Source organism: Actinia tenebrosa, unplaced genomic scaffold (assembly GCF_029948245.1).
Source record: "Actinia tenebrosa isolate PJP-AT-01 unplaced genomic scaffold, QUT_ActTen_1.0 PGA_scaffold3__52_contigs__length_22856419, whole genome shotgun sequence".
Taxonomy (NCBI): Eukaryota; Metazoa; Cnidaria; class Anthozoa; order Actiniaria; family Actiniidae; genus Actinia; species Actinia tenebrosa.
In genome coordinates this window covers 993,258-1,009,262 of record NW_028292580.1, presented here as the reverse complement: position 1 = coordinate 1,009,262, position 16,005 = coordinate 993,258, and the positions used below count along the sequence as shown (strand labels likewise).

General features: G+C 36.1%; 3 protein-coding genes across 3 annotated transcripts; 2 read left to right on the top strand and 1 right to left on the bottom strand.

Annotated features, from left to right (window-relative positions):
* Nucleotides 1-1,969: 1,969 nt before the first annotated feature.
* LOC148907552 (uncharacterized) lies at nucleotides 1,970-3,151 on the bottom strand. The gene has a single exon (XM_089035576.1). The coding sequence runs from the start codon at nucleotides 3,083-3,085 to the stop codon at nucleotides 2,690-2,692; it is 396 nt and encodes a 131-aa protein (XP_088891702.1). The 5' UTR covers nucleotides 3,086-3,151; the 3' UTR covers nucleotides 1,970-2,689.
* An 18-nt stretch (nucleotides 3,152-3,169) lies between these two features.
* Nucleotides 3,170-8,917, top strand: LOC148907551 (uncharacterized). Its single transcript, XM_089035666.1, has 15 exons — nucleotides 3,170-3,326; nucleotides 3,585-3,610; nucleotides 3,723-3,770; nucleotides 3,859-3,906; nucleotides 4,145-4,172; nucleotides 4,594-4,628; nucleotides 4,713-4,781; nucleotides 4,932-5,000; nucleotides 5,132-5,197; nucleotides 5,338-5,437; nucleotides 5,913-5,972; nucleotides 6,267-7,254; nucleotides 7,603-7,952; nucleotides 8,131-8,295; nucleotides 8,761-8,917. Exons 1-15 carry the CDS (start codon nucleotides 3,304-3,306, stop codon nucleotides 8,915-8,917), a joined length of 2,232 nt encoding a protein of 743 aa, XP_088891792.1. The 5' UTR covers nucleotides 3,170-3,303.
* A 1,347-nt stretch (nucleotides 8,918-10,264) lies between these two features.
* LOC148907550 (uncharacterized) lies at nucleotides 10,265-12,346 on the top strand. Its single transcript, XM_089035553.1, has 2 exons — nucleotides 10,265-10,804; nucleotides 11,681-12,346. Exons 1-2 carry the CDS (start codon nucleotides 10,287-10,289, stop codon nucleotides 11,979-11,981), a joined length of 819 nt encoding a protein of 272 aa, XP_088891679.1. The 5' UTR covers nucleotides 10,265-10,286; the 3' UTR covers nucleotides 11,982-12,346.
* Nucleotides 12,347-16,005: the final 3,659 nt, after the last annotated feature.

Here is a 16,005-nt window from a genome sequence, read left to right as displayed (position 1 = left end):
CTCCCGAAAAACCTTCAAGGTATCAAGATCATTTGAATTTACTGGTTTTGGAGGTGGCTGTGCATTCTGTGGTAGCAGTAGTGGTGGCTGTGCGTTCTGTGGTTGTGTGTGCGGTAGCTGTTGGGCCTGTGGTGGTAGTAGTGGTGGTGGCTGTGCGTTCTGTGGTTGTGTGTGCGGTAGCTGCGGGGCCTGTGGTAGTAGTATTGGTGGTGGCTGTGCGTTCTGTGGTTGTGTGTGCGGTAGCTGTTGGGCCTGTGGTAGTAGTATTGGTGGCTGTGCGTTCTGTGGTTGTGTGTGCGGTAGCTGTTGGGCCTGTGGTGGTAGTAGTGGTGGCTGTGCGTTCTGTGGTTGTGTGTGCGGTAGCTGTTGGGCCTGTGGTAGTAGGATTGGTGGCTGTGCGTTCTGTGGTTGTGTGTGCGGTTGCTGTTGGGCCTGTGGTAGTAGCAGTGGTGTCTGTGGCGGTAGTGATGAATGTGCATGTGTCTGTGGTTGCTTTGGTAAATGCGATGATAAGCCCGGATCTGGATGCGACAGTGATTCTGTTGGGGGCAAAAGTGCATTGACCTGTGAAACCGATGACGGTTTGGGCGACTGTTGTGATATTGGAGCTTGGGGAAGAGCATGTCCAAACATAGAAATAAAAAGGGAAGCCCAATGAGCAATTTGTCTTGCGGCGTGTACTGCAGAATTTTCACTACGACTGTCTGGCAAACCATTTGGTGCAGCTTGAAATCCCTCAAGGCGCGCGTGAATAGCTTTGAGGGAGTCAATTATGGCAGCATTTTCCGACGACCTTGACTGTGATTGGACCACTGGTACCGCATCGAAGTTATTGAAACTGGAATCGAACGATTTTTGGTGTAGAAGCTCCCCAACCAACACAGCATCATCAACAATAGCTGCCAGTGATTTTTCGCTGGTGTCTAGCTTTGATTCCGTTTCAGGAGAAGTTCTCAAGGTTGCTAAAACTGCAGCCAATTCATTGTCCTGACGAGAAACGAAGTCCGTATTAGCAAATTCGTAACGTATTTTGCGAACATTGCACAATGTTATTATGTTAAAAGTTAATGAACGGCAAGAAATATATCACCTCCTCATGTTCTTGATGTTCTGAGTCTTCCGAGTCTGTCCACTCTGATAAAGATGAGTTCTGTCATGAAAACAAAGAGACGGCATTGACTCATTAATATCTCACTATAACGCAGGAAATTTGTTTGTATTTTTAGAGTCACTTAATTTTTTTGAAATAGATCTTCATTTTAGTGATGCCATAAAAGGTAGGTTAGAACATAAGTTATTAGAACCACAATCGTATGATATTGCGCAAACAATCATTTGGCGGTTGCTACACGAGAAACCCGTTAGATAGACTAAAACATCAGAGAGCAGCGCCAAAAAGAAGAAAATAAATACATGTACTAAGACATTTATGGCAATAAATAAAGATTAACTTTTTTATAAAATTGCCACGACCTTGTAGCGGAATAATGTTAAGTTACTTTACTTACATCTGATTCTGTGTTTGCGTCCTCTGAATCCATTTTTCTGGCAAGTCAAGAACACCGCGCGTGGTGAAACTGGATTAAAAAAGGTACTCTACACCTCCCAATTCTATCGGTGATTAGGTGTTGTGAATAATTCAAGTGATGATGCAAAGACTACTCTGATAACAGATGACGACTAGTATTAGAACTAGTTTAGACTGCGTCGGTGATATTAAAGTTAAAACAAAGGTGTCGTGGTAGATAATCTTTTCTCCGTAATAAGAACAAGAGTAACTGACGTTTCGGACGTTAGTCCTTCGTCGGAGTCAATGATAACTCTGATAACATTCGACTTGTGCGTCTTATTTTTTTTTTTTTTTTCGATCTTTTTCTTACCAGTAAATGCTACAAGTATTGTCAAACATTTAAAAAAAACACACACACACACACGAGAGAATTACTTTTTGGAAAATCTTATTACCAACTTTTTTATTTAGCATCTCATAGTTATCGTCCCTTGACAAAAAGACGGCATGAATACAAGTGTCAAAAGAGTGACAATACACAGCATCAGTAGCTTTATTATCAAGATACCGATGTTACTTGAAGTGAGACAAAGAGCTACCCTACTTTTTAAAACTGGCGATAAAACGAAGTGAACACTTATATTAAGTAAACTGAATACATCATACTGTTTTTGATAAAAGTTCAAATGTTCTTTCATCTATGAAACGGTAACGGTAATGGAATCTTGTTTCTTATTATATGTATGCCCATGGTTATTCATTGCTTTGCAATGAGTCATTTCCGTTAGAAGTGTCACCTCTAAAAACAATGAGGGTTTCAAAGTTTACAAAATTACAGGTATTGCTAAAGCATAGAACATTTCCGTTAGAAGTGTCACCTCTAAAAACAATGAGGGTTTCAAAGTTTACAAAATTACAGGTATTGCTAAAGCATAGAACATTAGCTAAAAGGTATATCATACGAGGGGAAAATATATATATATATAGCTATGGATCTTAGGAAAAAAAACTAGATTATAATCTTAATAACTAAATGGTAATAATAATCAAATACAAAATAATCATGATCATGTATATATTAGATCAGAACGTATACATACTGTATATGTAGGACGTTATAATGACAACATTTCAAACATAGGTTACTGTTGCTCGCAGAATAACCTTAACTTAAAAATTCTATTTTCTTGTTCGAAGTCTCTTTGATATTGGGGTTGGGACATCTTCACCAGCAGCTATTTCTTCATCTGCCACTTTTTTTTTATCGCCTAAACGAAGTATTGCACGGAGGGTTGGCATCTCCCCTGGAACTTCCATTCCAAGGGCCTCTCTGCATTTTGGACAAGGCGTGCCACATTTATGACAAACAGGTATATTTTCATACCAGGGCATTGTGGCTGGTGGAGCTGTGTATGAATTGTCTTTTTCAGGAAAGGAAAAGTTTTTCCTTCTCCATTGGTCTTGGCACCAATCTACCAATTGCTTGGTCGCTCTATCCCCAAGGGACCAGCTACCCATTGCTTTTCTAGCAGCATCTTCTTGCAGTGCTTGCTGAATATGCTGAAATGCTGGCATTTCAACGAGTTTGCAAACAAAATTTGCAATGACTTCATGCACCTTCCAAGTAAAAGTGATCTTCTCTCCTCGGAGGTTCGCTATTCTTCGAGTCGGGAGCCGAGTCTGGAGCCGAGTTGGGAGCCGAGTTAGGAGTCGAGTTAGGAGTCGAGTTAGGAGTCGATAGGAGCCGAGTTATTTAACTGCTGATCAGTGTACCGCAGGCTCGAAGTTTCAAAATGGAGGACAGCGACTGTGTGAGGTAAGAAAATAAATTATTCAGGAATCTGCTTTTATCATGCAAAATACTTGCCATCGTGAATATATTAAGTTTACAAATAAGTCCCAAGACTGTATAGGTTGTAAGTGCTCATTTCTTTTTCGTGAAAAAGATGTTCGGGGTGTAAGAGAATCGTAAGCGGAAAGCTTCGAAATCTCACGGCATGGACGGCACGTATGTTTCAACGATAAAACGTTTATAAAAAACAATATTGAAATGTATTATATTCTTTTTTTTTAGCAAAGAAGAATGCATAATTATCGAAGGTATTTTAAACCTATTTTATGTGGTGTATTTGCTGATTTTTTACCTTCTTTTTACTGATTATGTTTGTCATGTGCGTCCACGTTGTCATCTCGAAACTGTCATTCCATTTAGATTCTCCAGTGAAAACGCCTATAGCTGCACAGTGCATCACAATATCAGGCAAGAATAAATCATAACTTCTCTTGCTACTTCTGAAAACTTTCTTATTCGATTTTGCTATTTATAATTCTGTCATTCCATTTTATAGATTCTCCAGTGAAAACGCCTATATCTACACGGTACATCACAACATCAGGCAAGTATAAATAACTTCTCTTACTTTCTTATTTGATTTTGCTGTTGATTGTAGGTTCTTAATGTGTTATAATATGAGGTATAGTGTTTTGTTTATATCGTTTCGTGCATGTTTTTGCTTGTCCTTTGTTTTTTTCTTTTCCTTTTTTATATTCATGATAATAATAGTACTCCCAGCACAAATATTAATAGAGTCATATTAATATATTTAATAATTGGTTTGTGAATTTGTGCCCTAGACTCTCCAATCAAAGATTATCCACAAAGGTAAGAAAAACACACTTTATTGTTGTTGTTGGTTGTCTCAGTGCAAAATTTAAACCTCAAACAAAATCCTATTATACAAGGCAATACTACATATGACTAATGATTATAGAAAATGATGTACTTTATAGGTTGTTTATAGCATTATTATATAAACATTATTCGATTGATGCCTTTCATGACTCACTTCTTTCTGAACTTCTCTTTGTGGATTAAATGTTTCATTGAGATAGAGTGCTTGCAATAAACTTGTCAAGGCTACTTTAGTAGCAATTAGCACATAGTTAGCTGTGCTAAATGCTTTTGTTTTGACTATTGGTTTCAAAGATTTAGTTTGTGCACTCTATTTGATATAATTAATATTTAGATCTATTAACTATAACTTCCATTTGATGAAATGGTTCCATTGGCTTGTTGATTGCAGATTTAAAGAGGATGAAAAGCCAAAGCAAGTTTTAGGTATGTAATATTTTAGATTGCATATAAGGTCTTCCAATAATTGATATTTATATATTATTGATATATTTATTTATATAATTATAGCAGTGTTAGAAGGATTAGCAGAATCAAAGTATATTGGCATGCCTCAATCTGATTCAGAGGACAATATAGGTAAGCTACTGATTGCTTTGTTTTTAAGTTGATGTTTAACAATACATATATTAAATCCACTGTATAATGGTACATAATTATATAGCATAATGCTTACAATGAAAGTGTTCTTGTTGTCAAAAACCAAAAATTGATATTTACATTATTTAGCAGATTTAGAAGAATTATCAGAATCAAAGTATATGGAGTTGTCTCAATCTGATTCAGAGGATGATAAAGGTTAGTAATAAAAATAATATTATTATCAATAATAAAAATAAATACAAATAATATATTTTAGAGTTCACATAATGCTTACAATGCTTATTGTCAAAACAAAACCATTAATTTATGTTTACATTATTTAGCAGATTTAGAAGAATTATCAGAATCAAAGTATATGGAGTTGTCTCAATCTGATTCAGAGGATGATATAAGTAAGCTTAGCTATTGAATGTTATCTTGACAGCTGTAAAGATGTTACATTAAAATCCATTACATGTATATAAATAGTTATAATGTCAATCCATGCAAATGTGATGAAAATTGTTAATGTGAAAATTACTATTTTCTCAAGGTGATCCCAAACAGTGTCCTGATTGTAAAACTGTCTTCTCAAAAATAAGCAACAGAAACAGGCATGTAAAAAGAAAACTGTGCAAATTTAAACAAAAAAGGTATGTATATGCTTATATTAAATACCAGGGATGCTCGTCGAAAATTTTCAAAAAGACCCCTAAAATATACCGAAAGTTTCGATCTACCAGATCAAATAATTTTACTTATAAAAGCCCCCAGGTTAAGAAATATGGATGCGCTCTTTCTCTTATTTTCTGGCACCCTATGAGATACCAGAAAATGCTGATCTTCAAAAATTCCCTAAAAGACCCTAAAAGATACCAAATCACAAATTTTTACCCCTAAGAGATATGACAAGCATCCCTCGTAGTTTTGTACAGGATTCCACCCCCGCCCCCCCCCCCCCCCCCCCCCCCCCCTCCCCTCTTCCCCCCATCCCCGGGCGTGCTGGTCACTGCCATTTACTTGCAGCTGTAACAAAACTTATAAACTTTGCTAATATTACTAATATTACATGGTAAACATAGTTTACAATATACTTGTATAATGAAGCTATTAATAATATGTATTTAGGATGTCAACAGTGAAATCAACTAAACGAAATACTGGCGAAAGCACTTCAACTAAGGATATGTAAGTATCAATTGCATCTTACATAAATATTACATTATGTACTCTATCATGTAGCTTTTTTTTTTAACTTTACAATCACTTTCACATGATACTTCAATGTGATTGGACCATTATCTATTTTGACTTGTACATTTCTGGAACTGATTCTTTGACAGACGTGCATACACAGTAGTGCCAATTGGAAAATTACTGTAGTAGGAGTGAAAAGACTGTTTTTAATTTAACCACAGGAAAGTCTATACAACTGGTATCAATAAAAAGCTAGTGTAATAATAATTTATATTTACATTACAGGACACGAAAAAAGTTGACCCCAGAAATTTGGGCAGGTTGTGATATGCAGGAAGTTACTACATTGCCACATGACATTGATGGGACTTGTTGCTATAAACTCCAGTACGACAAAAATGCCATGATGAAAAGCACAGTTGATGGCAGACCCTGGTGTTCTTGGATAACATCTAACAGATCCAACTTTCAAGGAGTACGTCGTATAGCATCATGCAGCGGAACATATGAATGTGTCAACGAGAAATGCCCATACAAGCACTCATTTACAAAGAACAACAAAGTTAACTTTGAAAGACAAGGAGAAAATGTGAATTGTGCATGTTGTGGGTATGTAGCCAATAGAATTCCGTGTCTTGCCAAGAAGGTTTGGGAGTTTAATGATGCCTTTGTCAATGTATACCATTATGGAAACCATACATGTATCGCAAAGAAGATAACCCCATCAATCAGGAAAGAAGCTGCAGAGTTCTTCAAAGCAAATAATTCAGCTAAACCATGTCAGTTTCCTTATGAAAGTCTACGTAAAATGCTAAAAGAGGGCAAGTCTGTTACTGAAGTGTATGACAATGCATCAAAGATGGCAAAGCTCAAAGATATCCAAAATGTAAAGCAGCAAGTTATGAAGGAAATTAATCCAGCTGGTCATTCATTTGAGGCACTAGCAAAAATCAAATCAGAAAGTGACAAACATGATAAATATTTATTGTGGGCTGTCCAAGATGGCCGATTGAGCAAAAACAAATTGACGTATGTGTTTCGCACTAGCAAGGAGCGTATTGAAGTTGCTGCATTAATGCAACGAGATGGTATGCATCCCCTTGCTAAGGAGTTTTGCTATTTGGATGCAGAGCATGATAAAGTGTTAGGAATGAAAACCATCAATCTAAGTGTGCAACATCCTACACTTAAAGAGATGGTAACTCTTGCAAGTATGGATTGCGACACAGAAAGTAAAGAAACCCTTTGTGAATTTTGGAGTCACCTGAATAGTGTAAGTTTTTTAACACAAACTGCATATTGTTCAGCGCAATCTACCATTTTCTTCAAACTTATACAACCTGCCCAAACATTCCTGCATAATTTGAGTTTTTATAGTGACACTAATTTGGACCCCTTCACGAAAGGCCACACATTATCTTCTAACCCTTTAAAGTACTATGACCCTTAATCATTCTGTTTATATCTGGAATTAATTGTCGGGGTATAAAGGTCATGCATGTGACCAAATTGGGAAATCCTGCTTGGACTGGTAGCTTATGCATTGTTGATGAGTTTAATAATGTAGAATAATTTTTGTGAAATGATTGTTTATTAAGGGATTTTGTTTTCTTTGTTTTAGGCCTTAACAGAATTCACTGGCAATGCTCAGTATATTTTCGATCCGCATGGAATTGTCAGCGATGAGCATGGTGGAAATCGTGCAAGTATTCAGATAATGCTCAAGGAAGAATTGCTTGAGAGGTCAAAGTCTTGTGAGGTTCACTTTTATGATTGTGCTCACAAGGTTTCTAAGGGTACTTGGAGTCCACGATCAAAAGCGGAATTTCTGGAAATGGTTCATGCTATTTACTGTGCAGAAACACCAACTGCATATGAAGTGAAGCGCCGCACTCTGATGGACTGGGCCAAGGAAAAAGATAAGAGAAAGCATGTTAAGAATTGGTTTAACAACTTCTGGCATGCAAGAAGGTACATAGACTTTTATTGATGTCTCTGTAATGTGCTTTTTTTAATTGAGATGTCCACCTTGAGCATAGCTAAGCTTAGCGAGTAATGATCTGAAAAAGTCATGAAACTGCACACATTTTTTGTGGATATACACATGTTTTGATATATGTTAAATACTTTGGTAATATTTCTATTGCAGATTCCATGTGTTCAGAGCATTTAAAGGACCAGATGCACCAAATACCAACATGGCAGAAGTGGGCCATTCACGCAATGCAGTGCGTGGAGCCAAGAGGGATTCGCTGTCAAGAGTAGCAGAGGATCACATTGTTGAGAGTGCCCTTTTGAAGGCAAAGTTAAAAAGGTATGGACATAAATAAAGTGTGGTTGAGTGATATAAGCACTAGTGACTATAGTGTGCCAAACTCACTGATCATGAGTTTCCATGAGTTTTATTTACTTTTTTATAAGTGCATGAACCAGTGGACATATTAGTATCACTTGGGGGAATGGGGGACAAAAGCTATCATATATCAAATTAAAGCTTATCATAAAAAGATTCCAAAATGTATGATAGTATGGTGGGCGTGGCAGATGAGGGCTGTTGAGCTTATTATATGTGATATTATAACTGTCAAAACAAATCAATGATAAAATTTTGGTTCTTTGGTTTATACTGAAAAATACCAAAATCTAATTTTTATGAAATTGAGCTTCGTAACATTGAAGGTTTTGTAAAACATTGTACATTACTTGTTTTAAGATCCCAACTCACCTCAATGCAGTTGAAGTAAGTAAATAATGTTGTGCTTTTGTTTTTGTTTGAAAGGTTTGAGGAAGGGTCCTACTCTGGGGGTAATTGCCATAACCAAAGGCAAAAAGACATGGCCACATTGAGAAGGCAATTGGATAGAGCAAGCCAGTTCGCCAAGGATCTCGGCAGTAATAGTAATAATGACAGCAAGTTCTCGAAATTCTGCACTTAAGGCGTATAAAGTCATATAATGTGATCTTTACTACTGTATAGAACTTTATCGCGTTTTTTATTGACATTATTGTTTTATAAGATATACACATCGAGTTAATGTTTGTGCATGCATCTAGCTGTACTGTATTTTTCTATGCATAATTACTGATCAGCAGTTGCAGCAGTTGCTGAACCATAGTGATAACGCAAACAAACATTTTTTTTCAAATAATTTGTTTATGTTCCTAAAAAGATTATAATTATAATTTTTCAAAAATTAATTTCAATAAAGATGATGATTATACTAAATAATTCCCAAAAAAATTAATTTAAATTTTTAAATAACTCGGCTCCTAACTCGGCTCCCAACTCGGCTCCCAACTCGGCTCCCAACTCGGCTCCCAACTCGGCTCTCAACTCGGCTCTCAACTCGGCTCTCAACTCGGTGTTTAGTTTGTCTCCTCTCCTCGTGCACAGCCTGACATTATAAGAAATTGCCATACAGCAATGTCGTATAGCGGCCTCAGAAATGCCAAAGGATTGCTTCGGGGCATGTCTTCCTATTAACTCGGGAGGAAAGTGGTAGGTAGTTGCAAGGGAGAAATCTGTAATGAAAAGATATCTATTATTCGAAATGTAAAAAAAGGTTTGCATACGTATACATGTTTAAACCAGTACTTAGTGCTAAATTAGGCCAAATTTGGAAAAACAATCGCAAACGAAATGCCACCGTAAACGTACCATTAGTTTGTTACGCTCGGCGGCGTTTTTATTTATTTATTTTGTTAAAGTTATTAAAGTGCGCTTATATACAGGAGTGGTGCGGTTTTATTCCATGCAACCCTCCTACTGTGAGATGTAGTGCAGATGATCTTCGACTGCCGCGCAATATGAACATAGCTTGCTGGATTGCTTTCTGGACAGCTTAGTCGCGAAAAAAATAACCCTTTTTTTATTATTTTTGGCTCACCGGATCAAACAGGGAGCTCAATAGTGGTTCAATGTGCTCGTCGCAACATCATCAAACCATTAACCTTTCATCGTTGTTATAGACTTAGGCATAACAAAAAAAATTCATCCATGTCTTTGAATACCTTTGATGCGCTCCAAGTTAAAGCGGTCCTTACCTTCTGAGTTGAGAAATACTAGTATATATTCGACTTTATGATTGCTTCTGTGGTTCTAGACGTATACTTTTGGGATCTAACACGCTCGATAATATTTACACGTGATGACTTAACTTCGGCGCGAGACTGAACGAATCATCTCTTAACCAATCAGAACGCTGTACGTCTAATATTTTATTCATCTTACATCACTGATGTAACCGCACACGCGGTTACGATTTTGAACTTTTTAAAATTTTTTTACAGTTTTGTGTTGTTGTGATGGCTTCCAATTCAGATCAAGCTGCTTGTCAATCGACATCATCTAAGAAGAAGGTTCCAGAAGCTATCACAGACTTACTAGATTTGGCAATTTTTTCGTTTGCTTGTCAGTCTGGCCTACGGTCATATCACAAGGTTCGAGGCGATCCGGTGATCGAAGGTGTGTGTGCGTTTTTTGGTCGCCTTCTTCAGTGCTCAAGCCCCGTAACGCTACAAGTTTACGAAGAAGTTGCTGCCATAAGATTTGGTGGTTGGGAACCAGGATCTGCCCCATCAAAAGAGCTCCTTACTTTGGTGTCTTCCAGAATGAAGACGCTGAAAAGTAAAGGCGAAATAAAGGAGAGCGACAATCCCGAAGTGCCGAAGCTGTTGCTGTTGAAGAAGGACAAATATTTTGAGGACGCAGACAGGGTGAAGACACGGTACTTCCCTAAGTGCTGGCGCTGTGGCGATCGTTGCGATTTCTGTCGCAATAAAAGGAATGCTTTCCCTAAGTATCTGGATAACTTCAATGTTGAGTAAGTTACGCATATTAATTTCCTCGTATCAAAATGAAAGCACACACTTTTTTGATCGAAATTTTCAAACAATCTTTTAAGGAATACTGCACATGATACAATAGGAACACAAAATGATGAATAGCATGAATATCGCTTAAGGTAGCTCCATATAGTTAATTTTTACCACAAGGGAAATATTAACGAGTTTTATGATGGCGCGAGCTTTTAAAGCCACGAAAAACAAAATAAAGATGGCGGTGCGCCAAGCAGTTTCAAAAAATGTCGTAAAATTACTTTTATTTTGAAATTTGGCGGTAAAATGTCTTGAAATTTTTACAGTGTTTTTTCGATATCAAAAGCAATTAGCTTGCAAAATGTGTAGCGAGTTCTAACGACAGAATGTTTTTAATTGTGAAAAGACAGAATGTTTTTAATTATGAAAAGACAGAAATTGCGTTAAATTCAAGGTTCTTTCGTTGGGATACTTAAGTCGCGGTGTCAAATGATGAAATAAGTAGTATGATTTCAAAATTAACCGCGAAAAACTCGAGCTTTAATTTTTTTTATTACAAAAAAGCCTCAATTAAGACTAACGTTACGTTGCTATGGCGACCCGTCATGTGATATTTTTTTGTAAAAACTGAAACCTTGATTTACTAATATTAATACAATGCGCAAAAACGGGCCAAAACATTTTTTTTTTTTTTTAATACAGCAATATGTAACATGTACCTCAAAAGCCTTTTAACTATATGGAGCTACCTTAAAGATAATGAATTTTCAAAGTCCCATACACTGTTTACTGGATATATTGGAAGAACAATATTGCTTTATCACTGTTCGTGGTAAGAAACTATAATATATGGTTTTAAAATATATCTCCCTTTTACATAGCATTGCCTCTCCTTTCCTTGGAGTTTTGGAAGATATGCTCGGAGAGCATCAGAGAACCACGGACGATGAATCTGATGTGGATGGCGCCGTTAGCAAAGATAATGACGATGACGACACAGGAGATGATGACCTTTATACTGAGTGTTTCATGTCCAACAACAGCTTCTCGGATAACACTGATGATGATGATGATGAATTTTCTATAACATCAGATGTAGTTAGTAATGAAACAGCTGGTGGTGCTGGTGGAGGAGGAGGAACAGAAGAAGAAGAAGAAGAAGAAGAAGAAGAAGAAGATTAAAGAAGAAGATTAAAGGATCCTTATACAATAGATCTAGACTTTTCAGCTTCTTATGCAAATTTCAGACCACATATTATGTCATTCCCTAGAGAAATGCTTTTTTTTAAATAAAATATTTATCGCATTTTCATCATTTTCTTCCTCAATTGGAAACGAATTCGTTAATTTGTGGAATTCAGTTCCACAAAAAGTTAAGTCTTCGAAATCAAGATGTTACAGTTAAGGAGAGCTTCTAGTATAAGGCTGTAAAGGTTTCTTAAGCACATATGTATTTCATATTGATCTCGTTTAATTATATATTCTTTAAATGATGTGTAACATATGCATTATATATATATGTGCGAATAAAGAATTGAATATCTACATTCACAGTTTATTTGTGCTTCACTTATGATACGGACCCGGGATACGGAATATAAACGATATGAAATAAAAGATATCTTGCTCTTTATATGTGGTAATGTAGACCAGTTTGTGGCTGTAAGAATATCTGTTTTAAAATATATATGACTTATTAATAGTAAAATATTGTAATACTGAGGCTGACAGTTGTGTTTGTCTGTTGGCGAGGGGTTATAATGGTTGAGGGAATGGGTGGGTTACAGGCAAGGGAAAGAGTGAGCTTTAAAGGAGGAAGTTAAGAGTTGCAGACACGCGGATTGTAAACTGATAATGTTGTGAGGATCGGAGACAACAGTCCACTGAAATGTATTTCACTTTGACTGGCAATTGACCAAGTTTGAACCGTATGCTTCAATTCAACCACCAAATAGAAATTAACAGTTGATTTTAAAATGTAAGTGAAAAACCGGCACTGAACTAAAGCTTTGTTATCAATACTGAAACCAGTTTGTGTAAGGTATTACGGATTTTGCGTTTCAACGGGACAATGCACAACCGGCAGTCAACCGAAAATACGGATCCCCTTGGCGAGTAATTTATTTTACAAAATGGAAAGGAAGTTAAAGAAACTGCGTGCCTTAGAATTCCTTACGATTGACCATGTTTTGCGACAACGCAAACTGTGGTGACCATATATCGATAGCAAAACTTTGTTTAATCGAGGCAAAACGTTTATACACACCAAGCGCACCATTGCTTTGCTTTTTTCTAATATATATTGAACAAACATATTTTGCGACATTGCAAAATGTGGCGATAAATTATCGCCATAGATTGAATTAGCGCAAACCATGGCTTATGCGTGGGTACCACGTTTTGCGATGACAATTTGTCGCGAACTGTGTTGTTGAAAATTGAACCACAGTTTGCAATGACGCAATATGTGGCTAAGTTAACCCTAACCCTAAGACCATATTTTGCGTCGTTGCAAACTGTGATTTACAACCCATGGACTATAGGCTTGACTTCAGATACCACAGATTGCGACATCTCAAACTGTGGCTTTGAATGGCCACCGTGTTTTGCGACCAACCCTAAGACCATATTTTGCGTCATTGCAACTCCACAAGGCGGTATCGGCGGAGAATCGGCGAAGAGGTAAAAGTAAATCGTTTATTCTCACTAGCGCCTATAGTTAGTGGATAAACCTCTCTTAAAAACATTCTCTCTTAAAAAATGTTCGAAACATGCATTTATCAGGAGAGAGATGAGCATGCAAAGACTCAACAGACAGTAGTTCCACATTAATAAGAGTGAAGTGAATGAAAACTAAGGAAAGCTGCTCCCATTGCTTTCTATCGAAGGGCACGAGCATACCATACTATTTGCAATAATAAACTGCAAACTGCACTTGCGCCCGGCCAATGTTATATACTTGGTAATTCGATCTTTATGTTTTTGATTTTATGCTATAGCAGGATGATAAAGTGCAAACACAAACTTAAAGTGTGCAGGAAAAATAATACTTAAGTAAGAATGTTTATATTTGATAACATACAACTTTATAACATCTTACAAAAGAAATATAATAAATATCCATAGAGTGCAAACACTAAATCCGTGAAATAGATAATAAAATAACACTAATTTATGCAAATTCCTTTATCTTCTATTGTTTAATTACACTGCTATTTAGTGCTATTTAGTTAGTAGATCTACTGTTTCATGCTTTTAGAGTTTGCACTCTAATATAAAGAAAAGTATTTATATTTAGAATATATTATAACACTAAAAATCATTTTGAATAAGAATGTGTATATTTAATAACATACAACTTTGTAACATTTAAAAAAATAAATATAATAAATGACCATAATAAAAAGAAAAGTATTCAATACAATGATATAACTCTATAAATCCTTTTAGAACTTGTATTGGCTAAATTATCAATTTAAAAAATTGGTTTATTTAATGACAAAACCAAGCTGTTGTACAAATAATGAAATTTAAAAATATGAAAATTGATATGAAAATTGAAACGATTCTTAGTGGATTCATAGCAGCTCAATTTTTGCTGAGGGGACCAGGAGAAAAACCCTCGAAGCACAGAAGAGAACCAACACACAACCTTCAAGCTTCATTTATGAATTCCTTTTTAATGATCTTAACAATTTACACCTACTTGCTAGAACGTCATACTAAAATAGAACATTAGTGATTTAGTGGGATAGGAATTACATTACAAAACAAAAGAAGATCACTGAAGCAGAACTTTTTCTTTTGTCTTTTGATGAATTCCTTTCTCATTAAATTACAAATGTTCTATTCTTGTATGACTACCTTCTTGCAAGTAGGTGTATATGATATTTTCAGATTTAGAGTATGAATGGCATGCAAATTCCTTGGGCTATGGAGGCATGGTTTGGATGGGAATCATATTGTATTATATTCATAGCCATACTGTGTGAATAATGTTACAGTCATTCTAGAGTGCATGCCATAAATCCATGAAAAAAATACTAAGTACTATTAGTCAAAACAGGTTCTTGTATTATGGGGTACTTATTGACAGTTCAGGCTAAGTAGGTTCTTAAGTAGGTTCTTAATTTCTACAGAGTAGACATTGTTGATTATCAGAAAATAGTATAAAGTGTGGTTTGTTCTTCATTATATATATTTTTTCATGTATCCATGTTGCCAAAAGTCCAACAAAATTAATTGATCAATGATATATACAATGTATCTTTCCACCAAGAACTGCCAATATGGAAACCCTGCTGTAACAATAATATAACAATAATATAATTTAACCCCACATATAAGAACCTGTTGGAATTTGTTTGGCTACAAAGAGGTTCTTATATTTTGGGGTATTAAAAAATCAAATTTCTGCCAGAAGGTTCTTAATTCCCTAGGTTCTTACATGCGGGTTTTTACTGCACTTAGTTATCGACAAACTAAGAATTCACTAAGGCATGAAAAACACAAAGAAACACATAAAAGCTAGTTGTTTGCAATGCTCTGCTTCATCGATAGCATTATAGTTTGTAAAAAATAGTGCAATTTAACAATAAATGTTAAGTTTTGTTTCATGGAGTTATGGCCTGCACTCTACTCTAACCATGCATGGTCACTTGAGTTGCACAATTAGTTTATCAAACAATGACAAGTGAAATTCATATTTGTATTTCAATTCATATATATACTTTTAATATATGTTGTGATATAATCTGTGTTTTTTTAATGTTTAAGCAAGTGACCATGGTTATAGAAAGTAGTATAGGGAATGGGGGTTCCAGCGCAATCTCAACACGGGCAAGACCCGTGTCAAAAATCCACCTACGGACAATCCCCACTCCAAGTGTGGTTGGGGGCAACAGCGCAAATATGTTAGTCTATATATGGAGTGCGAAGAATGTAAGAGAACTTTTAAGAAAGAAGCGGATTTGAAAAAGCATTTGAAAATGAAGACGAAGTGTATGAGCAGTTATGATTGTGGATGTGGTAAGAAGTTTGAGACTAAGGTTAAATTGTTTTGGCATTGTCAGGACTGTGAGTACGACTACGACGACCTAAAAAGTGCTTGGTATTAGGTATAAAATATTTCCTATTATATAGATGGAATCCCAAAGCAACTTCAGCACGGTGACAATACCCGGTAACGGTGAGATTGACGTTAGAC

Bases quoted from the DNA above. Each gene is read 5' to 3' on its own strand.
- LOC148907552 (XM_089035576.1), bottom strand. From the start codon at position 3,085: ATGCCAGCATTTCAGCATATTCAGCAAGCACTGCAAGAAGATGCTGCT.
- LOC148907551 (XM_089035666.1), top strand. From the start codon at position 3,304: ATGGAGGACAGCGACTGTGTGAG. The intron at 5,438-5,912 runs GTATGTATATGC...ATATGTATTTAG, and splicing joins TGCAAATTTAAACAAAAAAG to GATGTCAACAGTGAAATCAA. The intron at 7,255-7,602 runs GTAAGTTTTTTA...TCTTTGTTTTAG, and splicing joins TTTGGAGTCACCTGAATAGT to GCCTTAACAGAATTCACTGG.
- LOC148907550 (XM_089035553.1), top strand. From the start codon at position 10,287: ATGGCTTCCAATTCAGATCAAGCTGCTTGTCAATCGACATCATCTAAG. The intron at 10,805-11,680 runs GTAAGTTACGCA...CCTTTTACATAG, and splicing joins CTGGATAACTTCAATGTTGA to CATTGCCTCTCCTTTCCTTG.